The 26,189-nt window shown below is 43.7% G+C and overlaps 1 protein-coding gene across 1 annotated transcript; it reads right to left on the reverse strand.

Annotated features, from left to right (window-relative positions):
* Positions 1-5,049: 5,049 nt before the first annotated feature.
* LOC138821251 (E3 ubiquitin-protein ligase CBL-like) lies at positions 5,050-26,189 on the reverse strand. Its single transcript, XM_070013384.1, has 13 exons — positions 26,039-26,189; positions 24,084-24,205; positions 22,447-22,584; positions 20,062-20,149; positions 19,577-19,708; positions 19,020-19,223; positions 16,133-16,264; positions 15,660-16,037; positions 13,273-13,367; positions 11,670-11,810; positions 10,746-10,840; positions 8,259-8,441; positions 5,050-6,539 (listed from the first exon to the last, which is right to left on the reverse strand). The coding sequence occupies exons 1-13, from the start codon at positions 26,120-26,122 to the stop codon at positions 6,250-6,252; spliced, it is 2,082 nt and encodes a 693-aa protein (XP_069869485.1). The 5' UTR covers positions 26,123-26,189; the 3' UTR covers positions 5,050-6,249.

Raw genomic sequence — 26,189 nt, forward strand, 5'->3', positions numbered from 1 at the left:
CACAGTGAAAACCATGATCCCTAAAAAACTGGAAAAGGCCAAAGACCTGAGTTGAATAACGAGTAAAAAATGTCAGGAACAGATTAGGCCACAGATGAAAGAAACGAATTGTTAAGCCTAAGGATTTTCCTGATGAGTCAAACATATTCCCAAGGCTACCTACCTTTCCCCTCTCAAAAAGGCAAGACAGTAACGGCTTTGCTACTAGTATTATTGATGTCCTTCCAGGGTAGCTACCAAGTCCACAGCTGCTTCTCTGGAGAACCCCCAACTTCCAGCTGAAGGATTTTTCTGATGCTGCCTATATGCTTCTTATTTTCTGTGGAAGTCTCACTGGTGGGGGACTGCTAATCAATGGGTTGTATACTATTTAAGTTGTGAACAAAGACAAACTGGGCATTTATTTGCTCATGGTGACTCCATGGCTATGTGGATTTGAGGACTGGAGTGCTATTTGGGGATCTTGTACACAAACAGACTGTGAAGTAGGAGGACGGACCAAGGGTAAAAAATTTCCCAGTTTGGCACCATGTAAGAACCAGTTCAATTTCCTATGGAACTAAAGCCCAAACTTTCTTATGATAATACCCTCCTTTTTTATCAGCAGTCCATGCAGTATATTCCTATAGAAGGACTGCTGTGTACAGACTGAGATCAAAGTATACTGTTAATGCTTTAAACAGTTTGAATATTTGAGGTTGAGCTGGGTGCCAGTGGCTCCTAGCTACTCAGGAGGCTGCGATCTGAGGATTGCGGTTCAAAGCCAGCTCAAGCAGGAGTCTGTGTGACTCTTTTTTTTTTTTTTGGTCGGTCGTGGGGCTTTAACTCTGGGCCTGGGCGTTGTCCCTCAGCTCTTCAGCTCAAGGCGAGCGCTCTACCACTTGAGCTACAGCGCCACTTCCGGTTTTCTGGTGGTTTATTGGAGATAGGAGTCTCAAGGTCTCTCCTGCCAGGGCTGGCTTTGAACCGCGATCCTCAGATCTCAGCCTCCTGAGTAGCTAGGATTACAGGCGTGAGCCACCAGCGCCCGGCTCTGTGTGACTCTTAACTCTAATTAACCACCAGAAAACCAGAAGTGGTGCTGTGGCTCAAGTGGTAGAGCATTAGGCGTTGAGCTGAAGCGCTTAGGGACAGTGTTCAGGCCCAGAGTTCAAACCTCATGATCAACCAAAAAAAGAAAAAAGAAAGAAGAAATCAGATTGAATTTTGAAGCTTTAAGGTCTAGGAGAGTAATGGTAATGTATTGAGTGTGAGCTCTGGGAGGGAAGCAGGCTGACATGCAGAATACTGAGAATCCAGCTCTTATAAAATCAAACTGACTTAACATCAACAGGTACCCACTCCCCAACGCCTCCAGCTTTTCTAGTACAGAATTAGCCATATTACAGAATTAGGATAGGAAAACAAATGCCAAGTAGTTTCAAGATATGGTGGCAGATCCCTAAGGTGAAAAGGAAATATTCCCAACAAGGGGAAGTAGGGACACAAAAACTCAGTGAAAAGATAAAGGAAGGCACTAGATTGGAAAGGGGACCACAGGTAAAGGCTCTGCTTAAGCATTTAATGCCCTAATGTTCAACGCCAAGCAGATGCTACTGACATATGTAACACTGTAGTTAGTCCAATGGTCCAAATACTGTTGTTCAGGTGAATAGTGGTCTTTGCAGAGTTAGAGAGGCTAAGCGCCAGTGGCTCACACCTACAATCCTTGCTACTCAGTTGGCTGAGATCAGAGGATCACAGTTTGAAGCCAGCTTGGGCAGGAAAGTCTATGAGACTCTTATCTCCAATAAAGTATTGGAAAAAAAAAAAAAAAGCCCAAATGGAGTTGTGGCTCAAGTAGTGGAGCACTACTCTTGAACAAAAAAGCTCAGGGACAGGACTCAGGCCCTGAGTTCAAGCCCCAGGACTGACATTAAAAAAAAAAAAAAAAGGCCAATACCAAGTTAATTTGAAGGTAATTACCATCTGACTTTTATTATGTGAGGTAGGAGAATATTCTGCAGTAATACCACTGCTGATGGCCTACAAAAGACATTAATGGTAGCTTAAGAGAATAGTCAAGCTAATTCCTAGCTAATTCCTAGGTCCAAACCTAGTTTGGACCATAAAACATTTTATTTTCCTAGAGAGGAAATAAGTATTTTAAGTATGAAGAATAGTGACCTCCTCGTTTTTCAAAAACTACTAGCAAATGAATACTACTAACAGTACTATATTATACATCTGAGTTCCTGGTGATAAGTCTGGTGAGAAGAGACGCATGGCAGAAGAACAGAAGAATGGCAGAGCATGCAGGGTGGGCTTAGGGAAGGAGAGGGCTGGTGAGTGGAGAATGGCCAGCCACAGGCAGAAATCACTGGTTAAATAAATAGTAACAGACAAAGGCTGAGATGGTAAGCGGCCTAATCTATTAGTTAATTTAAAAGGAGGTATATATTATAGAGATCACAAGGTGATTTATTTACTTGTTACCACTTTAAGAACCTTTAAAAAAAAAAACTTATGGGATAAGCAGACTTTTTCCCCCCATGGTCAGCCACGAGCAGAAAATGCAAGAGTGCTAAGCTGTGAGTTCAAGTTCTAGTACCAGCACCAAAAAAAGATTAAAAAAAAAAAAAAAGCTGGGTGCTGGTGGCTTGTAATCCTATTCAGGGGGGTGAGATCTAAGGATCTAAGGATTGTGGTTCAAGGCCAGCCTGGGCAGCAAAGTCTTTAAGACTCTTATCTCCAGTTAACCACCAGAAAACCAGAAGTGGTGCTGTAGCTCAAAATGAGAGTACCAGCCTTGAGCAAAAGAGCTCAGGGACAGCCCTCAGGCCCTGAGATCAAGCCCCATGACCACCACCACCTACCACCACCCACCACCAACAATGCAAGTCCAGTCCTGGGAGCTGCAGGACAGTGACCTATCAATAAGGCAGGCAGATATGATAAAAGTAGGAAAATAGAATAGCCTAATGAATTAAGAGAAAAAAGGAAAATGTTAAAAGTGGTTTTCTTGACTATACCAACTATGTGTATTTAGGAGAAGGAATAAGGAAGGGCTTGTCAAAATGTGAAAGCTCAAAGTAAAGCCTGGTCATGAAAGGGCAATTTTAAAACTCAGAAGAGGGCTGGGAAGGTGGCTCAGTGGTAGAGCGCTTGCCTTGCAAGCCTGAGGCCCTGGGTTCGATTCCTCAGCACCATATAAGCAAAAAGAAAAAAGCCGGAAGTGGCACTGTGGCTCAAGTGGTAGAGCGCTAGCCTTGAGCTGAAGAGCTGAGGGACAGCGCCCAGGCCCAGAGTTCAGGCCCCACGACTGGACCCAAAAAAAAAAAATAAATAAAATAAAAAAAATAAAACTCAGAAGAGCCTTAAACATTGCTATACAAATGGAAGATGAAGAATGAATTAATGATGCCTCAAAAGAAAACAGAAGATACCCAAGTTCGGGGACTATCCTCCAGATGAGAGCTGCACAAAACCTTTCCAAAGGTTCCTGGCAGTGTCAGGACACAGGCGGGCACTGTCCCAGGAAAGGTCCTCACATAATGGCCAAAGTTCGAATGCCTGTGACCCACATCTGACAAACTAAACACCAAAGCAGTCAGTGACACACATGCTCAACACAGGGACAGAACTAACTCAAGCTATTATATGGAAGCTCAGGAAAGGAAAGGATGAGATGCCCGAGTCTAGATGGTATGAACACGTCTCCACAGAAGACTTGGGTACACTGAAAAGGCAAAAAAAAAAAAAAAAAAAAAAAAATGTGCCCAGTGTTTTTTCTTAGATCTTATTTGGGCCTGGGTGCTGTCCCTCAGCTCTTCAGCTCAAGGCTAGTGCTTTACCACTTGAGCCACAGTACCACTTGTGGCTTTTTCTGCTAATGTGGTGCTGAGGAATCCAATCCAGGGCCTCATGCATGCAAGGCAAGCACTCTACCACTGAGCCACCTTCCCAGCCCATAGATCTTCACACGATGGGCAATTTCTGCCAAGAAAGAAAAACTACAATACGGATAGGCCTGGAAACTGCGGCCATTTTTTTCCCTAGTTCTTTGTCCAGGCCAGCCTTCAATGTTTAAATAAAATACAAAAACTCAATGTTACCAGCATCTTGAAGTTGAAGTAGACTACTGTTTCTCTAACCACTCTCTCAGGCTCCCTTTACCCCAAACACAGGACCTCTGGCACCTGCTGTACTGTTATGCTGTTTCCAGCCATGAGAAGAGACACTGGGTAACCATGGAACATCAACAGGAGGGCCTCTATTATCTGCTCTGGGAGTATAAATAGCTCAGGCAAGAGGATAAAATAAAAGATCCTGGAGTAGCCAGATGCCAAGGGAAAGAATTAGAAAAGCTTTTAGCTCTAGAGATGTCTGAATGGGAAAAACTAACTTAAGGAACATCATTTTTGTCTGAAACTAAAGACAATAATATTACTTAGGTCCCGAGCAAGGCAGATTTATGGGAAAGCTAGCTCGCTTCTGATAAGGAAAGGGGTACATGTTGCTAGGGAAGTCAGGAGATCCTAACAGAGACCTAGCTGAACCCAATGGGCCACTCAGTAGTTGAACAGGAATTGACAAGCGGGTCTCCAAACTGGACTCTGAATCTTCTTTATGAACTCCCAATTATACTAACTGCCACAGTTCTCCTTATTGTCTTTGATTAACTTCAATGAGTAGTACCTAATTATTGTGAAGATAGTAATTATATATAAGACCTAAGAAAAGACCAAGGAAAGGAAGAAACAGACAAAGCCCTAGGCACAACAGAACCAAATCCATGAACACCACCAATGTATAAGAAAGGTGCTAATTATTAGCAAAACATTATTACCATGGGTGGTGCCCTATTCCTTATGGGCAAAGAAAAATCATTACTGAAACTCTACCCTGGCTCATGTGTTTGATTCCTCAGCACCACATAAGCAGAAAAAAAAAGCCGGAAGTGGCGCTGTGGCTCAAATGGTAGAATGCTAGCCTTGAGCTGAAGAGCTGAGGGACAGCGCCCAGGCCCAGAGTTCAGGCCCCACGACCAGACCCCCCCCCCCCAAAAAAGAAAAAGTCAACAGATAAATCCTTATTGTCTATTTTGTGCAGCAAAATAGCATATGAATGAAACTTCCTAAAAGCTTCAAGGTACTCGGCCAAAAGTCACCCTGGAATTAATGTTCTTCCCTTCCCATTAAGTAGAAAGACTCATGACCTGCACCAAAACACATACCTGACACCAAGGTAACAACGTCCCCAGACAACACCCTGGGGAGGACACGGAATGTATTTGAAGGCCTCTATCTCAAATTGGTCATTATGTATTAGGATAATTCAAACATCTTATTTTTTAACAAATTCAGTATTCCTATATAACTGTACTTTGGAATGACCAGTGTTAGCTGCTAGCTAGCACCAACCATGACTAACCACAGTGTTAGCTGCTAGCTAGCACCAACCATGACTAACCACAGAGCAACAGCACTTTCCCTTCCATCTAGCTTTACAACAAACTAACAATATCACACAGCATAAAGAGTATCTTAGAAGCTGCTTGACTTTAGTAAGACTGGTCACAGCAAGACAGCAAGCCCACTGCCAATGACAGAATGCCCAGGAGGAGGAAGGAGGAGGAAATTCATAAGGGAAAGGACAGAAAAGGAAGGTGTTCTCAACATAAAAGACTTCAGCTATGCACATAATAGTCTAAGCCAAAGGGGAGTGTTGAAGCTGTAATACACACTAGATGAGGTGCAATACCACAGTAGATGGAAGTCTTTTAAAGATTCCTTCCTGAACCTTTTGTGCTATTCCCCATCTGGGATTAGCACACACAGCAGGATCATCTTATAATTACAGGACACACACAATCACAGACATAGACACACACATACGCATACACATACACACAGTCACATCTCTAACCCAGGAGAGCCTCAAGTTCTCAATTAGGGTTTATAAAACAACGCTTGTTCTGCTGCTTGTGGGCCAGCTCCCCAGGTAGGCTACCATGTAATAAAAATCCACTCCATTCTCTCTCCAAGTGGGAACTGAAGGGCACCTGCAAATACACTCAAGACCAATACAAAAGAAGACTAGCTGCTCCATTTTCGCTCCACTGCTTTGAAATCTTGGAACCATGGGCACCTCATGATCCCTGTAGAGAGGGCAGGAGCTCACTTAAGTCCCCAAAGAAACCTCTGCCCTCCTTGGTGCTCCTTGAGCCTGGCTTATGGGTCCGCTGAAGCCACGGCAGGGAGAGATGTGCTAGGTGGCTATATGAGCAGGAGATGAAATAGAAACAAACTCCCGGAGGATGTTTTTGGCCATTTCAATGTTGTTGTGGGCAATGACCAAAGCTTTCTGAATGTCCTGGTAGGAGTAGCCCTGACTCATGAGGCTCTCAATCTCACTGGAGAGCTGTGGTGAGGGGGCAGAGCCAGGGGCAGCAGTGGCACCACCACCTTGTTGACAGCTGCTTGCTTTTCGTTCAGAGTTGATTCGCCGAGGGAATGGTTTGGGGGGCCTCTCAGGAACTTGGGAACCCTCAGAGAAGTCTAGGAAAAACAGGGGGAAAAAATTGCAAGTCTGGGAAAAATGCTCATTTAATGGAAGTAACAGTAATAAGAACAGTGTGCTAACATCAAGCTATTATTGAATTTCTGTCAGTTGTGGGCTTGTGCTCCTTCATCACAAAAGGCTTAAGAAACTTAACTTTATTTACTTGCTGCGCTAGGATGGAACCCAGAGCCTCTACAACTGACCTAAATTACCAGCTTGAAAGGTAGGTTTTGGAGGTTCAAGAGTTTGGGGATCTAGTTTCCTTATTTAGAAACCACCTTCTAAATACACCATACGCCCGTTTCATTAACAACTAACTGTTACTATGATAAACATCCATGTTATGCTTTTCACCTAGCAACAAGTTTTCACACAAATGATCATTTGGATTTCTTTTAAAATTCTGAGTAGAACTGGGAATGTGGCTTAGTGGTAGAGTGCTTGCCTAGCATGCATGAAGCACTGGGTTCGATTCCTCAGTACCACAACCACATAAACAGAAAAAGCCAGAAGCTAGCCTTAGGCAAAAGAAGCTCAGGGGCTGGCGCTGGTGGCTCATGCCTGTAATCCTAGCTACTCAGGAGGCTGAGATCTGAGGATCATGGTTCAAAGCCAGCCCAGGCATGAAAGTGTGTGAGACTGTTATCTCCAATAAACCATTCAGAAAACTGGAATTGGTGCTGTGGCTCCAGTGATAGAGCACTAGCCTTGAGCTAAAGAGCTGTAGGACAGCGCTCAGGCCCAGAGTTCAAGCCCCATGAGCAACACACACACACAATTCTGAGTGGACAAGGGAAGGTAATATACTCCTCCTTCTACAAATAAGGAGACAAGCCAGTGGAGTGGCTCAAGTGGTAGAGTGTCTGCTTAGTAAGCCTGACTTCAAACCCTAGAACTGCCAAATAAGTCTGAGAAACTAGATGCTGTACATCCTTTCTACCAGCTGTCCTAAAAGTTGTCTTCAATTTCCAAAGCGACAGCAACTCTGGTTGCTGTTCTACCAGGCAGGCAGGTGACAGGTGCAGGAAGAACAGCCCCCAAAGTCAAGGCCCAATGTGGGATGGCTCCAGGCCCATTCATTCTATGCACATTCCAGGACAGTGCACTTCCTTTCCAGTGGGATGAGGCTCAGAAAAAAAGAGCATGATTCTGAACCATCAAACTTAATTCTTACTGTCACAAGGCAATCTGAAAGAGCTAGAAACTCTACCTTTCCTCTACATAGGAGGATCCATGGTTCAAAGACCATTTTATTTCTAAGTTTGGCAAAATCTCAAGAATTTGATTATAGTCTGGTTTTTAAATTTGGGACCTTTAGCCGGGCACCGGTGGCTCACGCCTGTAATCCTAGGTACTCAGGAGGCTGAGATCTGAAGATCGCGGTTCAAAGCCAGCCCAGGCAGGAAAGACCGTGAGACTCCTATCTCCAATAAACCACTAGAAAACTAGAAGTGGTATTGTAGCTCAAGTGGTAGAGCGCTAGCATTGAGCTGAAGAGCTGAGGGACAGTGCCCAGGCCCAGAGTTCAAGCCCCACAACTGACAAAAAAAAAAAATTGGGACCTTGGACTGCTTTCTACCTATTTAGATACACAATCTAGCATATCGTCTACTGCTTCCTCCTACTGACTGCCACTGCAGCTGGCTATGTGTTCCAACATAATAAACCAGGAACCAGACAACAGCACCAGACAAAAAAGCAGCTTGGAGACTCACTTGTAGTAGGATCACCATCCAGAGATAACCAGCCGAAGGAGGAGCTGGCATTAGAGATGTCTGAGAGCGTTCGGCGGGCCAGCACAGCGGGCACAGGGGGCTTCGGGACATCATACCCATCATCCTCATTTTCTGGCTCTTCAGGGCCAGTGTTGGTGTGGGCTGCAGCCAAATTCCCTTCACCTGGAAAAAAAGTTGGCAAAGTTATCTTCTTCTCCTACCCCTAGCACATTTCAACCCAGGGCACCATTCATTCATGCATGCATACATATAATATCATTAATTTATTTTATTTTTGTCGGTTGTGGGCCTGGGCGCTGTCCCTCAGCTCTTCAGCTCAAGGCTAGCACACTACCACTTGAGCCACAGCACCACTTCCAAGTTTTTCTGCTTATGTGGTGCTGAGGAATCAAACCCAGGGCCTCATGCATGCGAGGCACTTACTCTACCACTGACCCACCTTCCCAGCCCCTATCATTCATTTTATTTGACAGTTTCTCAATGTCTGTGAGGCTATGTGGATAGAAATAATCTGCACCAATCCTGCGGCTGTACTGTTGAACATGTCAGAGATTACTTTGCTAAGGTTAATAGCTACTGATGCCAAACACTCTAAACACCATTTCTTTTTTTTTTTTTTTGTCGGTCATGGGGCTTGAACTCTGGGCCTGGATGCTGTCCCTCAGCTCTTCAGCCTAAGGCAAGCGCTCTACCACTTGAGCTACAGCGCCACTTCGTTTTCTGGTGGTTTATTGGAGATAGGAGTCTCACGGTCTCTCCTGCCCAGGCTGGCTTTGAACCGAGATCCTCAGATCTCGGCCTCCTGAGTAGCTAGGATTACAGGTGTGAGCCACCAGCGCCCGATACCATTTCTTTTTAAGCATTTCTATTTGCATTTCATCTTGGATCAGCCAAGGGTCCTCCTGTGTGTGAAGACTTCTTTGGTTGATCGTGGGGCTTGAACTCTGGGCTTGGGCGCTGTCCCTCAGCTCTTCAGCTCAAGGCAAGTACTCTACTACTTGAGCCACAGCGCCACTTCTGGTTTTCTAGTGGTTTATTGGAGATAAAAGTCTCACGGGGGGGGGGGGGGGGGGGAGGCTGGGAAGGTGGCTCAGTGGTAGAGTGCTTGCCTTGCATGCATGAGGCCCTGGGTTCAATTCCTCAGCACCACATAACCAAAAAGAAAAAAGCTGGAAGTGGTGCTGTGGCTCAAGTGGTAGAGTGCTAGCCTTGAGCTGAAGAGCTGAGGGACAGCGCCCAGGCCCAGAGTTCAGGTCCCACAACAAAAAAGAGTCTCACGGACTTTCCTTGCCCTGGCTGACTTTGAACCTCGATCCTCAGATCTCAGCCTCCTGAGTAGCTAGGATTACAGGCGTGAGCCACCAGCGCCTGTCTGTGTGAAGACTTCTTGAACTTTCAACTCAGTGAGCTAGTTAACATGGGAATTGAGTGTTTACCACCCACATACAAAAGAATTTCATCAACGCAATGGGAATAAAAGGGAGCTGCCAGCATTTTAGGTCCAGACCATATAACAGAGTGTCTCTAGGTCCTGGAAAGATGGGAAAGCACAAAAGGACTAGCTGTGTGCCTATGAATCAAAGATGTTGCCAAAGAGTACTAAAAATAATTTTCTCCTTAAGTCAAGCTCTCTCAGACAAATTTACAAGGTAATTCCTATGGTATGTCAATTATTTTTTTTCTTCCTTTACTACCTTCCCCCACACTTTGGTGGTACTAGGGTTTGAACTCAGGGTTCACATTTGCTAGGCAGATGATTTTATTGAGTCATGCTTCCAAAGCCCTCTTTTTGTTTTCTTTATGGCGATCCTGGGACTTGAACTGAGTGCTGTCCATGAGTTTTTGTGCTTAAGGTTAGCACTATAACCATTGGAACTATAGCTCCACTCTGGGTTTTCTGGCGATGAATTGGAGGTTAAGAGTCTCATAGATTTTTCCTGCCTGGGTTGGCTTCAAACTTCAATCTTTAGGGCTGGGAAGGTAGCTCAGTGGTAGAGAGCTTGCCTTGCATGCCTGAGGTCCTGGGTTCGATTCCTCAGCACCACATAAGCAAAAAGAAAAAAGCCGGAAGTGGTGCTGTGGCTCAAGTGGTAGAGCGCTAGCCTTGGGCTGAAGAGCTGAGGGTCAGCACCCAGGCCCAAAGTTCAGGCCCCACGACTGGACCCAAAAAACAAAAACAAAAAAACAAACAACAACAACAACAACAAAAAACAAACTTCAATCTTTAGCTATCAGCCTCCTGCTGAGAACCTAGGATTACAAGCATGAACCTCAGTGCCCAGCTTTCTCTTTCCTTTTTTGAGACAGGGTCTTTCTATGTAGATCATACCAGGCTCAAAGTTGCAATGTAGTCCAGGTTAGACTCAAATTCACTCTCCTTCTACCTTAGTAATCCATATGCTGGGATTAAAAGCATTCACCATTACACCTGGCATGTCCATTTTTAACAGCAGAGAGGCTACTCACCAAAGGTGTTCTCGGTGACAGATGGCGCCTGAGACTGAATATTATACATAGCTTCATAAGTACAGCTATCAGTCTGTTGGTCACAATCACACGCTCTGAACCAGAAGGAAAATAAACACAATGATCTTTGAAAACACAGTTACCTGCAAACTCATAAGACTTCTGTTCATGACTACCCTAAGACCCTGATTTTCTCTCTCTCCCTCTGTTTTTTTTTTTTTTGTCGGTCGTGGGGCTTGAACTCTGGGCCTGGGCTCTGTCCCTCAGCTCTTCAGCTCAAGGTGAGCACTCTACCACTTGAGCTATAGCGCCACTTCCGGTTTTCTGGTGGTTTATTGGAGATAGGAGTCTCACGGTCTTTCCTGCCCGGGCTGGCTTTGAACCGCGATCCTCAGATCTCAGCCTCCTGAGTAGCTAGGATTACAGGCGTGAGCCACCAGCGCCCGGCTCCCTCTGTTTTTTTTTTTTTAGGGGGGCCAGTCTTAGGCTTGAACTCAAAGCCTGGGCTCTGTCCCTGAACTCTATGCTCAAGGCTAGCACTCTACCAGTTGAGCCACAGTGCCACTTCTCTTTTTTGAACCCAGGGCTTCATGCAGGCTAGGCAAGCACTCTACCACTAAGCCATATTCCAGGCCCAACCCTGATTTTTCTTAACACAGTACTTTTTCTTATGGCATTATCACTTATAAATGTTTTATGATTGATGTTAAACATGAGCACATTCAGAAAGTCACAGCAATGCCAAGAAAACATGGAGAGCAACTGCTTGCAGCTATCAGAGCCTTAAATATTACGGATTAGACTGATATTTAGACTTTAATTTTAACTAATAACAGTACTGCAAGTAGCAAGCCAAGCAGGTGAGGAATGGCATATGAATAACCCATATAAAGGTATTTGCCCCTAAACAGGGTTGTTGCATACCGTGCACACTGGGCTGTCTCCAAAGGCCGCTTCAGCTCTGGCTTTTGAAGCCCTAGAGGTCTGGAGGAGGGAGTCATATACTCAGTGTCCTCTTCACCCTCGCCCTGCTCCCCAGATGGCAGTTTTGGCACTGGAAGAGGTCTAGAAAATGAAGTATAAGAGAAAAAGGATTTAGTTAGAAAAGGTCTCTGTTACAAATTAGGCAGCTTCAAAACAGATATAACTCAAAAAGTGAGAGAGGGCTGGGAAGTTGGCTCAGTGGTAGAGCACTTGCTTTGCATGCCTGAGGCCCTGGGTTCGATTCCTCAGCACCACATAAGCAAAAAGAAAAAAGCCGGAAGTGGCGCTGTGGCTCAAGTGGTAGGGCACTAGCCTTGAGCTGAAGAGCTGAGGGACAGTGCCCAGGCCCAGAATTCAGGCCCCACAACCAGACCAAAAAAAAAAAAAAAGAAGTGAGAGAACAAAAGCGTATGTCACATAAGAAATTAGGATTTAGGAAGACGCATACAACCACAAATTCCGCTTTCATCTGACCAAAAGTGTGGCTATTGTGCTTGAGATGTGTTATATATGGGTGGGTCCCTGGTTCTAGTTAGTCCCAACCTCCAGTAAGCTTCATTAAACTACCCAGTTCTACTGCTAGCACTCAACTTCTTCTTTCACAAGGTATAAAAGAAAAAAGCAGGTTGCTTTCTTTTTTGGTCGGTAATGAGGCTTGAACTATGGGCCTGGGTGCTGTCCCTGAGCTCTTCAGCTCAAGGTGAGCACTCTACTACTTGAGCCACAGGGCCACTTCTGGTTTTTCTGGTGGTTAACTGGAGATAAGAGTCTCACAACTTTCCTGCCCAGGCTGGCTTTGAACTGTGACACTCAGATCTCAGCCTCCTGAGTAGCTAGGATAATAGGCATGAGACACTGGTGCCTGACTTGGCAAGATTCTTATACCCAATTAACCACCACCCCCCCCCCAAAAAAAAAAAAAAAAAACAGAAGTGGAGAAATACAATTCAAGTGACAGAGCATCAGCTGTCAGTAAAAAGGCTGAGAAAGAGCTTGAGGTCTGGACTTTATTTTTATTTATTTATTTATTTTTTGGGGGGTCCGGTCGTGGGACCTGAACTCTGGGCCTGGGCACTGTCCCTCAGCTCTTCAGCTCAAGGCTAGTGCTGCTCTACCACTTGAGCCACAGCGCCACTTCAAGCTTTTTTCTTTTTGCTTATGTGGTGCTGAGGAATCGAACCCAGGGCCTCAGGCATGCAAGGCAAGCACTCTACCACTGAGCCACCTTCCCAGCCTAAGGTCTGGACTTTAAACTGTAGCACACATACTCTGGCACATGCACGCACGCACGCACGCGCGCGCGCACATGCACACACACACACACACACACACACACAACATTCTGGCAATATATACTATGTAAGAGACAGAAAGCAACCAGACAGGCAGGACTTGAAAGCCTAAATCCAAAAAAGAATATACTAAAGTAAGCCCTCTCTTAGAAGTTTTGAAGTTGCGCTGGTAAGATTTTATCTTACCCCTCACACCCACCCCCCAAAAAGTACCAATTTCACTGACTAAAATACAGTTTTAGTTTACTTACCTAGCTGCCAGAGAATAAATAGCATTAGCAGAAGAAGATGGTTTGATTTTGGGATGCTCACATTCTGGGCCTGCTAATGGGCCACTGTTCATATTCTGGAATGGAAAGTGTTGAAAGAACCTCTTTAATAAAGCCACAGCTAAGTACCTCCTTTACTAATTCCATACTTACAGATGCCACTTAAGTGTGCAACCAAGAAATATTTAGCTGAGTGCCATCATATTCCTCAACTAAATCTTTCCCATTCAACCTCCTTAGATTTCTTCTCCTCTTTTGTACCTGTCAGTTCTTCCATCTCAAATCCAACATGTCTCTAGTAAGTGAGGTTTACAAAATCAGTGTGTGTGGGTAGGATGAGATCTGTTCTCATCTTTTTCATCTTCTGTTTGTGAGCCTTATCTGGCTCCACCTAATCTAGTTGTCCATTTCTACTCAGAGAAACAAATCTCCCCCTTGCTTACTTGGCACTATATCCCTCTATAATTTTTCAACCCAACCTCTCCCAAATTGACTTCTTTCCCTTTATTTTGGAATGGTCTCCTTTCACTGTTCACACAGCTCACTCAATCCATAGCTGCTTAGGATCTTGGCTCAGATTGTATTCCATCCCTTTCAGAACTGCCTGCCTCAACTCCAGCTCTCCCTATACCCTTCTTTAAGCTGTTTTACTCCATTGTACTTACCACTATGAACAAATATATTTACTCTCCTTGTTTATTTTCTATCTTCTTCCATCAGAATACAGTGTGAGAAGCAAAATTTTTGTTGAGTACTCAAATGAACCAAGAAAATAATATTCCTTTCTTATAACCATTCTGATCCCTTGCTACAAGTGTAGACAAAGGACCATTAACCTGTATTTTTTCAATATACTATCCTTCCAAACCTGCATACTACCAGCTTAATGTCTTTAATGCCTCATTTTGGTCACGTCATTCCACTAATGTAAAACTTCCAAATGCTGCTCATTGTCTTTTCTTTTTTTTTTTTGTCGGTCAGGGGGCTTGAACTCTGGGCCTGGGCTCTGTCTCTCAGCTCTTCAGCTCAAGGTGAGCACTCTACCACTTGAGCCACAGCACCACTTCCAGTTTTCTGGTGGTTAACTGGAGATAAGAGTCTCACGGACTTTCCTGCCCAGGCTGGCTTTGAACCGTGATCCTCAGATCTCAGCCTCCTCAGTAGCTAGGATTACAGGCATGAGCCACCTGTGCCTGGCATGCTGCTCATTTTCTACTGAATAAACTCAACCTCTCCGGAGGAGTACTGAAGGTCTTCATGTCCTTTTTGCTCTGCTTATCATCCCAAAAGTCACAGCATCTTGTCACTGTAGCTCTGATCTACATTAAAACTATGTCAGACTCTTAATACTCTCAACCCATGCCTTAGACATGTAATAACTGTGTGTTTTTCTGGCAGAAAAAAGCAAAAGCAAAGGGGCTGAGAAGGTGGCTCAGTGGTAGAGCGCTTGCCTTGCATGCATGAGGCCCTGGGTTCGACTCCTCAGTACCACAGAAAAAAAAAAAAGCCGGAAGTGGTGCTATGGCTCAAGTGGTAGCATGCTAGCCTTGAGCTGAAGAGCTGAGGGACAGCGCCCATGCTCAGAGTTCAGGCCCCATGACTGGACCTTAAAAAAAAAAAAAAAAAAAAAAAAGCAAAACAAAACCCAAACCCAGACCCAAACCTCCCCTCTTTCTGTATTTTCCGAAGAATATTTCAGCAGATTCAGATGCCTCTTTCTACAAAGCCCTCATGACTTCAGTAGCTTGAAAAAGGTATCTACTTTCTCTAAAATTTATTTTGACTTATTTTGTCCGCTTAAATATTCCCTAGAAAAACCTCTGACCTGGGGCTAGGAAGGTGGCTCAGTGGTAGAGCGCTTGCCTTGCATGCATGAGGCCCTGGGTTTGATTCCACATAAACAGAAAAGGCCAGAAGTGGCACTGTGGCTCAAGTGGTAGAGCACTAGCCTTGTGCTGAAGAGCTGAGGGACAGCGCCTAGGCCCAGAGTTCAGGCCCCACGACCGGACCAAAAAAAAAGAAAAAGAAAAAGAAAAACCTCTGACCCAGAAAATTCTGTGCACAAATACTTAATAAGCTAAATCACCTTTTTTTTTTTTTGGGGGGGGGGGTCAGTCATGGGGCTTGAACTCTGGGCCTGTGCGCTGTCCTTCAGCTCTTCAGCTCAAGGCTAGCGGTTTACCACTTGAGCCACAGCACCACTTCCAGTTTTCTGAGTGGTTTATTGGAGATAAGAGTCCCACAGACTTTCCTGCCCCAGCTGGCTTGAAACTGCGATCCTCAGATCTCAGCCTCCTGATTAGCTAGGATTACAGGCATGAGCCGCCGGCACCTGGCTAGGCTAAATCACCTTTAAAACTGGAACTCACCATGGAGTTATCTAGACTGAATGTGCTTCCAAGCCTTGGCGTCTCTGCTCTGGGCTCCACTTGTGAGGACAGTGTAAATGGAAGGGAGTGCCGATTGGTTGGTTCTCGTGCAGACCAGGGGTCATTGGGGCTTGGAGTAGCTACTGGTACTTTGGGGATTGGCCGGGGCAGCCAAGAGTCCCCAAGGCGGCTGGAGGGGACAGGAGGCAGTTTGTCTCTAGATGGACAATCGCCTGGTGTACAGGGTAGGGGGCGTCTCTGAGGCCGGGCTTCTGCTCCAACAGAATATGGCCGGTCTGGAGGGGGTGGTGGTGGAAGATCTCGAAGAGTAGGAGGTATTGGCAACGGTTTGTCCTTATGAAGGGAGCCAGAAGCGGCCTATGAAAGCAAAATGGAAGAAATCAAGCAAATGCCACTAGAGCAAGCAACAACAAAAAACAATCAGAAAACTACAGAAATGCATACTGCCTTACCTTGGTACAAGGTCCCAGAGCAGACGAGCTTGGAGGAACAGATACTCGCTGTTGAAGAAGGTCAAGTCGTGGTGGCACCGGAGGAAGGGAAGCTTGTGGGGCCATGGAGAATGGAGAGGGAGGCCTTTCTACCTAGAATCAATTAAATGTAACAAGGTACTCTTGTTTGCTAGAAAAACTGGCATTTTCAATTCTTTTTAAAGCTGTAAACAGCAAATACCATGCCAGCAATGCATGGAACAATTGGCAACAGGCCAAACTCAGGTTCAGTGTCACTCAGGGTTATGCAAACCGCTCTCAGAAACTTCCAGAGTCATGAACTATTTTTGTGTTACCATAAGAGGGCACTCTATCACAGATGGCAAGCTGCAGGCAAATGCCTATCTAAAGGGAAAGCTATAAAAGCATCTTGGCAGCTGGGTACCAGTGCCTCATGCCTGTAATCCTAGCTACTCAGGAGGCTGAGATCTGAGGATCTAAGGTTCAAAGCCACTGCGGCAGGAAAGTCTGTGAGACTCTTTATCTCCAATAAAACACTAGAAAACCAGAAGTGACGCTGTGGCTCAAGTAGTAGAGTACTAGCCTTGAGCTGAAGAGCTAAGGGGCAGTGCCCAAGTGCCCAAGCCCCACGACCAACAAAAAAAAAGGAAAAGCATCCTGGCTCTCCCCTACACAAATAATATATTTTAATAAAAACAAACATCCTAGCCAGGTACCGGTGGCTCACGCCTGTAATCCTAGCTACTCAAGAGGCTGAGATCTGAGGATTGTAGTTCAAAGCATTTTATAAGAGACAACCAGTACATAAGTATGCAACCTTTTCCATTTGCCTATATTTAACAAGCAAGGAACGACTAAAATAAGCTTAAACTGTTAAGAACTGTACACGCTCATGTCTACAATCCTAGCAACTGAGATCTGAGAATCCTAGTTCAAAGGCAGACTATACAGGGAAGTTCCAGAGATTCTTATCATCAATTAACTACCAAAAAAGATGGAAGTAGATCTGTAGTTCAAATAGTAGAACACTAGCCTTGAGCAAAAATGCTTAAGGACAAGACCCAAGACCTAAACAAAAAATCAAAAACAAAAGGCTGGGAATGTGGCTTAGGAGCAGAATGTTTGCCTAGAATATATGAAGCCCTGGGTTCAATTCCTCAGTACCACATACACAGAAAAAGTAGGAAGTGGCTCTGTGGCTCAAATGGTAGATTGCTAGCCTTGAGTAAAAGAAGCTCAGAGACAGTACCTAGGTCCTGTATTCAAGCCCTGAGTTCAAGCAAAAACAAAAATTGAAAACAGAGTACCCTGCAAAACACATCAATATGTGTAAGTTTAGAAACCATGTATCCCTCAAGAAGAAACTAAATAAATTATGAGATGGTCAAATCATGTTCTTCTCTTAGGTTTTTTTTTTTCTTTTGTCAGTCATGGGGCTTGAACTCTGGGCCTGGGTGCTGTCCCTCAGCTCTTCAGCTCAAGGAGAGTGCTCTACCACTTGAACTACAGTGCCACTTCCGGTTTTTTTTCTAGTGGTTTATTGGAGATAAGAGTCTCACAGACTTTCCTGCGGGTTGGCTTTGAACCGAGATCCTCAGATCTCAGCCTCCTGGGAGCTAGGATTATAGGCGTGAGCCACCAGCGCCCGGCTCTCTTAGGTATTTATGTATTCATAAAAGATGGTTTTTAGCCAGGTGCCAGTGGCTCACACCTGTAATCCTAGCTACTCAGGAGGCTGAGATCTGAGGATCCAAGATTCAAAGCCAGCTTGGGCAGGAAGTCCTGGAAGTGATGCTGTGGCTGAAAGTGGTAGAGCACTAGCCTTGAGTGAAAAAGCTTAGGCCCTGAGTTCAAGCCTCATGATTGACAAAGAAAAAGAGAAAGAAAGGGGTAGGGAGGAAGAATAGAGAAGGAGAGGGGAAAGAGAGAAAGTTGGTTTATTCTCTTTGAATTTCTACTCATCTAGAGGAAGTGCTAATTTCCTTCATCTAAATGACTACAGCATTTAAACAGTACATACCTAACAACCTCAAACAGCATTTAATCTATATCCCTTGTGCTGAATAGAGTTTCACCTGTATCCACATTCTCTTCCCAAATAACAGCTCCTGAGACTTGCCTAAGAGATTTGATCTCATATAACATTCTACACTGAACATTTATTTAGGCAATAAGCATCTTGCAAGATCTTAATTATTAAAAATTTGAATACTTAAGAAAGCTAAAGGGGGGGCTGGGAAGGTGGCTCAGTGGTGGCTCAGTGGTAGAGTGCTTGCCTTGCATGCATGAGGCCTTGGGTTCGATTCCTCAGCACCACATAGGCAGAAAAAGCTGGAAGTGGGGTTGTGGCTCAAGTGGTAGAGCGCTAGCCTTGAGCTGAAGAGCTGAGGGACAGAGCCCAGGCCCAGAGTTTAAGCCCCACAACCAACCAAAAAAAAAAAAAAGGAAGCTAAAAAAATTCGAATAGGAGTATTCCACAAAATCAGTCTTCTGAATTTCTCTTTGGAAATATAGTGAATAATTTTGGGTGTAGACATCCAATTTTTCCCCCTATGGATATGTTAATTTTTTTTTTTTTTTGTAGTGTGGATGATCTGATCTAGAGTTTCATCTAACCTAGTCAACCACTTTACTGAGCTACATTCCCAGCCCTTAAAAACATTTCAGTCACTGGGCACCGGTGGCTCACACCTATAATCCTAGCTTATTCAGGAGGCTGAGATCTAAGGATCAAGGCTCCAAGCCAGCCCAGGAAAGAAAGTCTGTGAGATTCTTATCTCCAATATACTCAGAAGTGGAAGTGGTGCAGTTACTCAAATGGTAGAGCACTAGCCTTGTACATAAAAAGGGACAGTGCCTAGGCCCTGAGTTCAAAATTCAGTCTTACCTTGGCACCTGCCAATTCCTTCATCATGGAGAGAGAATCATCAGCTCGTTCATCATCATCATCATCATAATTTGGTGAGGGAGCTCCTTCTGCTCCTTGCCTCAGTAGACTGCCACTTCCTCTAGGATCAAACGGATCTACCACAATAGGCTCGGTACCTTTGATTTCACATCGGCAGAAAGGACAACCCTGACCTTCTGATTCCTGTAGAGGACACAGATGACAATAAAATATATTTAGAAAAATGGAATTAACAGGCTAGAGATATAAGCTCAGTGGATGTGTTCAGTACATTCTAGGTCTTGGGATCAAACTTCAGTGAAAGAAAGGGGAACTAGGAAAAGAAGGAAGGAAAAAATAAAAGAATGAGAGAGAAAAGGAGGAAAAGGAAGGAGGAGAGAAAGAAAGAGAGGACAGGAATGAAGAAATAAGGAAGGTAGGGATGGAGATAAGATTTTAAACCAGACCAACCTTTATATCTACAAAGAATATACAATACCCAATTCTTCAGTGAAATTATATAGCAGAGAGAGAAAACACATGGTTTAGACCCATACCTGCCAGGACGTAAGACAGGATGTGCACATGAGGTGTCCACAGGGTTCAATTTTTACATCCTTATCATTTTCAGCACATATTTTACACAGTTGGAAGGTGGATCCCATCTCACAGTATAATTCATATTGTTCCTTTGATTTAAAAAAAGAGATAGTTTGTTGAATACAGGAATGAATCAATGACAGTAACTGTAAATGCTAATAAGAAAATTAAAGACTATTTTCTACATAAATTTTACTCAAATAAAAATATCATAGCTGTGGTCACTGTACCTTTATTAAACGAGAAAGTATCCAGTCTTGTCTTTAAGTCACACAGCTTAAAAGATTGTCTCCCCCCCACAAATCCACACACACAAAGAAATTCACTAACCTAAGCAATGGTTTAGAATGAGAGTTCTAATCACTGAAACTATAGTCAATTCTGTAAGTATACTCAAAAGTTTGGCTCTGGTGATATGGCCATATTGTAAGACAAAATTCACCTGTGTCACTTTGATATGATCTTGGGGAGTTGGTTCGCATAAGCCTGTCAGGTCAGGATTCTGATTTCTTCCATCAGGAAACAAATAGCTACAAAAAGAGTAACCAACCTTGGAATTCTTTTAACATCAATTTATAAATGCTTACTAATACAGACAAATGATATCTAACATATTTAAAAAATATAAAGCAAAGCAAAACCACCTTGGGGAAACTACCTTGGGCTTGCAGAAAGGCCATGGACCATAGTTTACTAACCCCTTATTTATTGTAATTAAAAAAAAATTTTTTTGGGGGGTGTCAGTCATAGGGCTTGAACTCAGAGCCTGTGCACTGTCCCTGAAATTTCACTCAAGGCTAACACTCTACCACTTGGAGCCACAGCACCACTTCAATTTCCTGGTAGTTAATTGGAGATAAAGAGTCTCACAGAGTTTCCTGCCTGGACTGGATCTGAACTGTGATCCTTAAATTTCAGCCTCTTGAGTAGCTAGGATTACAGGCTGAGCCACCAACATTCGGTGTAATCCCTAATTAAATCAATGGATGAAACAGATGATCATAAAGTACAAATTCTTAATTTAAACTTAATTTGGTGGTATGGATTTTTTTTGTTTGTTTGTTTCGTTTTGTTAAGAAAGGGCCTTGCTAGGGACTAGGATGGTGACTCAACAGTAGAGTGCTTGCCTCCCATGCATGAGGCCCTGGGTTTGATTCCACATAAACAGAAAAGGCCAGAAGTGGCACTGTGGCTCAAGTGGTAGAGCACTAGCCTTGAGCTGAAGAGCTCAGGGACAGCGCCCAGGCCTAGAGTTTAAGCCCCATGACCAACCAAAAAAAAAAAAAAAAAAAGGATCTTGCTAGGTAGTGGCTCCCAGCTAACCCTGAACCTGAACTTAAGATCCTTCAGCTTCAGCCTTCAGAATGCGGGGATTGTAGGCATGCTCTACATCATCCCACAGTCTGCATATTGTTGCTAACACAAGTTTGTTGTTTTGTTTTTTTCATCTATTGTGGGGCTTTAACTCTAGGCTTGGGTGCTTGTCCCTGAGCTCTTTTGCTCAAGGCTAGTGCTCTACCACTTTAAGCCACAGCTCCACTTCCGATTTTTGAGTGGTTAATTGGAGATAAGCATCTCACAGGGACTTTTCTGCCTGGGCTGGCTTCACAAGGCAAACTTCAGATCTCAGTATCCTAAGTAGCTAGGATTACATGAGCCACCAGCTCCCAGCTTAAAGATACTGTGACAAGAACAAATGAAGCCACTGAGACAATCATTAAATAATCAAGGAGTGTCTAGATCTAACTGCTCTGACAGCTAAGGCAGTACCCCATTCAACTACCATCCAACCACAGAAGAGGATGTAAAACAAAAGATAATTTTCCTAATCATTTCAAAACACAAACTAGTTTTCTGATAAGCCCGTATTTTCTTTCTTTTCTATTCTTTCTTTCCCTTCCTTCCTTCCTTCCTTTCTGTTGTGGGGCTTGAACTCTGCACTTGGGCGCTGTCCCTCAGCTCTTCAGCTCAAAGGGGAGCGCTCTACCACTTGAGCCACAGCACCACTTCCAGTTCTCTAGAGGTTTATTGGAGATAAGAGTCTCATGGACTTTCCTGCCCCGTTTGGCTCTGAACCTTGATCCTCAGATCTCAGCCTCCTGAGTAGCTAGGATTACAGGCGTGAGCCACCAGCACCTGGCTTCACTCCGTATTTTCATTGCTTGCTGACTGATAATTTGAATTCTCACATGAACAGCAATTCTGAAATAAAGTATCTGCATATATTATGACAAAAGCCCAGCAAAGCTACTCAACCTAAATGAAATTAAGATGAAGGCCACTGAAACCTGCTGTCATTAAGAACATCTAAGCACTATCAGATTGATTAATACCTGGTAATATTTCCTGGTAACTATACATTTTCAAACCTCATACAAACTTAAAAGGAAGTTAATAATTTGGAAAAGGAGAAAGATAAAATGTACTCATGGCAGTAACTAAAGCAACAGAGAAAATTCACTTACCGAATCTCTATAAAATAAAGCTGATGCTGGGCACCAGTGGCTCACGCCTGTAATCCTAGTTACTCAGGAGGCTGAGATCTGAGGATCGAGGTTTAAAGCCAGCCCGGGCAGGAAAGTCCATGAAACTCTTATCTCCAATAAACATTCAGAAAACCCGAAGTGGCACGGTAGCTCAAGTGGTAGAGCACTTGCCTTGAGCTGAAGAGCTGAGAGGGATAGTGCCTAAGCCCAGAGTTCAAGCCCCATGACTGACAAAAAAATAAAATGAATCTTAATCTGAATAAGAAATAGAATAATGATGAAGTGGCTAGAGTCTCTAAATCCCCAGACTCTTGCAGAAGATGATAGGCAGTGGTACTCACAAGCCTTCCCTGAAGCCATCAATCAGTGCTTGGAAGAGAGGTTTGTTATGAGGAATTGTCTGGAGAATGTTCCCATCAGCAGTGACATATCCAATAGCCCACTGACCCAGACGAGTACAGCTCAGCCGGAAGATGTAACTGAGAACGGAGATTAAGAAAAGTTTTAAAATATGTGTTGGTATTAGGTGAGAATGACAAAAAACTGATAGGACCATCAAGAGTCACTTCTTGCCAGGCACTGGAGACTCACACCTGTAATCCTAGCTACTCAGGAGACTGAGATCTGAGGATCACAGTTCAAAGCCAGTCTGGGCAGAAAAGTCCCCATCAGACTCTTATCACCAATAGCCTCTCAAAAACCTGTGGCTCAAAGTTTTGGGCAAAAGAGCTCCCAGGGATAGTGCCCAGGCCCTGAGTTCAAGCCCCACAACAGACAAAAAAAGAAGAGTCACATTTTCAACAGGCTGAAGATGAGAGATAAGACTTTAGGGGGAGATTGTAAGTGTTCAACACACTACAGCCTGGCTCAATCCCTCATTCACCCAGACAGATAACATCCCCAATGACTCTAGAACAGAAGCAAAGGATCTCTCCCTCCGCCTCCCCCACCCCTTTCGGTCCTGGGCCTTGAACTCTGGGCATGGGCACTGTCCCTGAGCTGTTTTGCTTAAGCTAGCACTTTACCACTTTGATCCACAGCATCACTTCTGGTTTTCTGGTGGTTAATTAGAGAAAAGAGTCTCACAGGCTTTCCTGCCTAGGCTGGCTTTCAACTGTGATCCTCCCATCTCAGCTACCTGAGTAGCTAGATTACAGGCAGGAGCCATCAGCGCCCAGCTTTTCTTTCTTCCAAGATAGCATCCCATTAATCTTAAATATCCTCTTGCCTCAGCCTCCCTAGTGCTGGGATTATACAGGCATGTAATGCTGCATCCAGCATAAACCTTTTTATATTTATTTTTTGCCAGTCCTGGGGCTTGAATTCAGGGTGTGGGCACTGTCCTTGAGCTTCTTTTGCTCAAGACTAGCAGTCTATCACTTGAATCACAGCACCATTTCCTGCTTTTTCTGTTTCTGTGGTACTGAGGAACCAAACCCGGGGCTTCATGCATGCTAGGCAAGCACTCTACCACTAAGACACATTCCTAGTCCATAAACCTCATTTTGATTGTTTTTTGTGCTCGGACTCCACTTCTCAGCTTCCTTGTCTGGCTATTGTACTATCACTTGAGCCATGCTACTAGTTTTGCTGATTAACTGGAGAAAAAGAGTCCTGTGGATTTTTCTGCCCCAGCTGGCTTCAAATTAAAATCCTCCAAGTCTTAGACTCTTGAATATCTAAGATTATAGGTGTGAGCCACTGGTGTGAGCCAATATGTAAACCCAGCTATAAGCTCTATTTTATAGTGACTAAAATTTAAAGTACTTATCAAATCTCAGGATTTCAGTGAGCAATGTTTCTGATAGAGACATCAACTATACTAACAAAATATACTACAACTAATCTACAAAATCTTGGCCACTAGAAAACAAATACAACTCTAGCAGAAAGAAAAGAATAAAAAAGAGGGGGGAAAAAAACACTCTAGCAGAAGACACAAGAGAAAAAACTGAGCATTTTGCTTGCTGATACTAACCTGCCAGGTTTGTGTATGAATTTCTGAAGCCGGGCTTTCACTTCATCGTATGTTAGAAAAGCCATGTAGCCAGGGTGAGTTACAGCGAGGCTGTTCCAATTTCTGAGCAAAGAGGACCAGGGCTAAAGAAACAAAAGATCAACCACAGACCATTTGCCCCAAGACATTCAAGCAGCCTCAGAGCAATGGATAGCAAAAAAAAAAGCTTCAACTTTCAATTTTAAGTTCTCAATTTATTATCACAGTATCAGTTATATTGTCACTTCAAGGCAAGAAAATGATGGTTAAGATATAAAAATTCTGGTCAGGCAAGAAAAATGTATATTTTATAAGAAGAAACTTTACATTAAAATTCAATAAATCAGACTACAACTCTAACCAACAGTAGTAAGTCTAAAAACAATGACGGGGCTGGGAAGGTGGCTCAGTGGTAGAGCGCTTGCCTTGCATGCATGAGGCCCTGGGTTTGATTCCTCAGCACCACGTAAGCAAAAAGAAAAAAGCTGGAAGTGGTGCTGTGACTCAACTGGTAAAGCACTAGCCTTGAGCTGAAGAGCTGAAGGACAGAGCCCAGGCCCAGAATTCAGGCCCCATGACCAGATCCCCCCCCTCCTCAAAAAAATGTGAATGCAAATAAACACCTAAATTTGATCATAAAAAAAGAATATTGTAAAAAATTAAAAATTAAAAATTAAAACAATGACAAATGAAAACCAGAAAAACAGAATAAGGCTTACATGTGCAATTAAGTTCCAAATAAATGTTTATGCAAATTAATATAAATATATTGGGAAAAATATGTCTAAAGGACAAACTAAATGAGATTTTGAAATCTCTAGCACTTCAATAAAATAGGAAAAAAGTACAAACATACATCAATATTCAATAACAGAAAATGGACAAATTGCATATATTTTACGGTAATTGTATAACCATTAACATAATGCAAAAGAGCCACACATCAGTGGCTTATGCCTGTAATCTTAGCTACTAAAAGGGCTGAGATCGGAGGACCATATTCAAGCCAACCCACGGCAGAAATCTGTGAGACTCTTATCTCCAAAAAAACCACTAAGAAGAAGCTGGAAGTGAGCCAGGTGCTCATGGCTCATGCCTGTAATCTTAGCTACTCAGGAGGCTGAGAACTGAGGATCGACATTCAAAGCCAGCCCAGGCAGCAAAATCCATGAGACTCTTATCTCCTATTAACCACCAGAAAACTGGAAGTGGTGCTATAGCTTTAGCAGCAGAGTGCTAGCCTTGAGCTGAAGAGCTCAGGGACAGCATCCAGGGCCAGAGTTCAAGCCTCATGACCAGAAAAAAAAAGAAAAAGCTGGAAGTGGCACTGTGGTTCAAGTGGTATAGTGCTGGCCTTGAGCACAAAGAAGCTAAGGGACAGTGCCCAGGACTTGAGTTCAAGCCCCAGGAAGGTCAAAAAAAAGGGGAAAAAAAAGATACAAAAGAAGGATACTCAATAAACAAAGAAAGATAGGAAGGGTCGGGCTGGGAAGGTGGCTCAGTGGTAGAGCGCTTGCCTTGCAGGCCTGAGGCCCTGAGTTCGATTCCTCAGCACCACATAAGCAAAAACAAAAAAGCCGGAAGTGGCGCTATGGCTCAAGTGGTAGAGCGCTAGCCTTGAGCTGAAGAGCTGAGGGACAGCGCCCAGGCCCAGAGTTCAGGCCCCACGACTGGACCCAAAAAAAAAAAAAAAAAAAAAAGAAAGATAGGAAGGGTAAAAGCAGGTCATATAGACTTTTAAAAATGGTTTTTCCATTTTAGATTAAATAAATGAATATATAGAGATTTCTTCATATTCTTTTTTTAGTTATAATTTCTAAAATGAATTAAAATACTTGTGTCATAGACAAAATCCTAAATGCTCTTTTTTTTTTTTTTTTTTTTAAATAAAATCTTCCTCTTCAAATATCAGCAGAAGTTCGTTTTTAGTATCCTACCTGAAAGAGTCGCGTAAAGATGTCAAATTCAAAAACTGAAATATAATCGTTGCAGGTCAGATCAATAGTGGATTTCAGAGCCATGGCCTCCAGCCCAGAACTGATGGGATGTACTTCATGTAGAGCCTGGCGAAAGCTCTTCCAAGGGACT

This window comes from Dipodomys merriami, unplaced genomic scaffold, assembly GCF_024711535.1.
Source record: "Dipodomys merriami isolate MVZ:Mamm:240054 unplaced genomic scaffold, mDipMer1.0.p SCAF_900, whole genome shotgun sequence".
NCBI classification, from domain to species: domain Eukaryota; kingdom Metazoa; phylum Chordata; class Mammalia; order Rodentia; family Heteromyidae; genus Dipodomys; species Dipodomys merriami.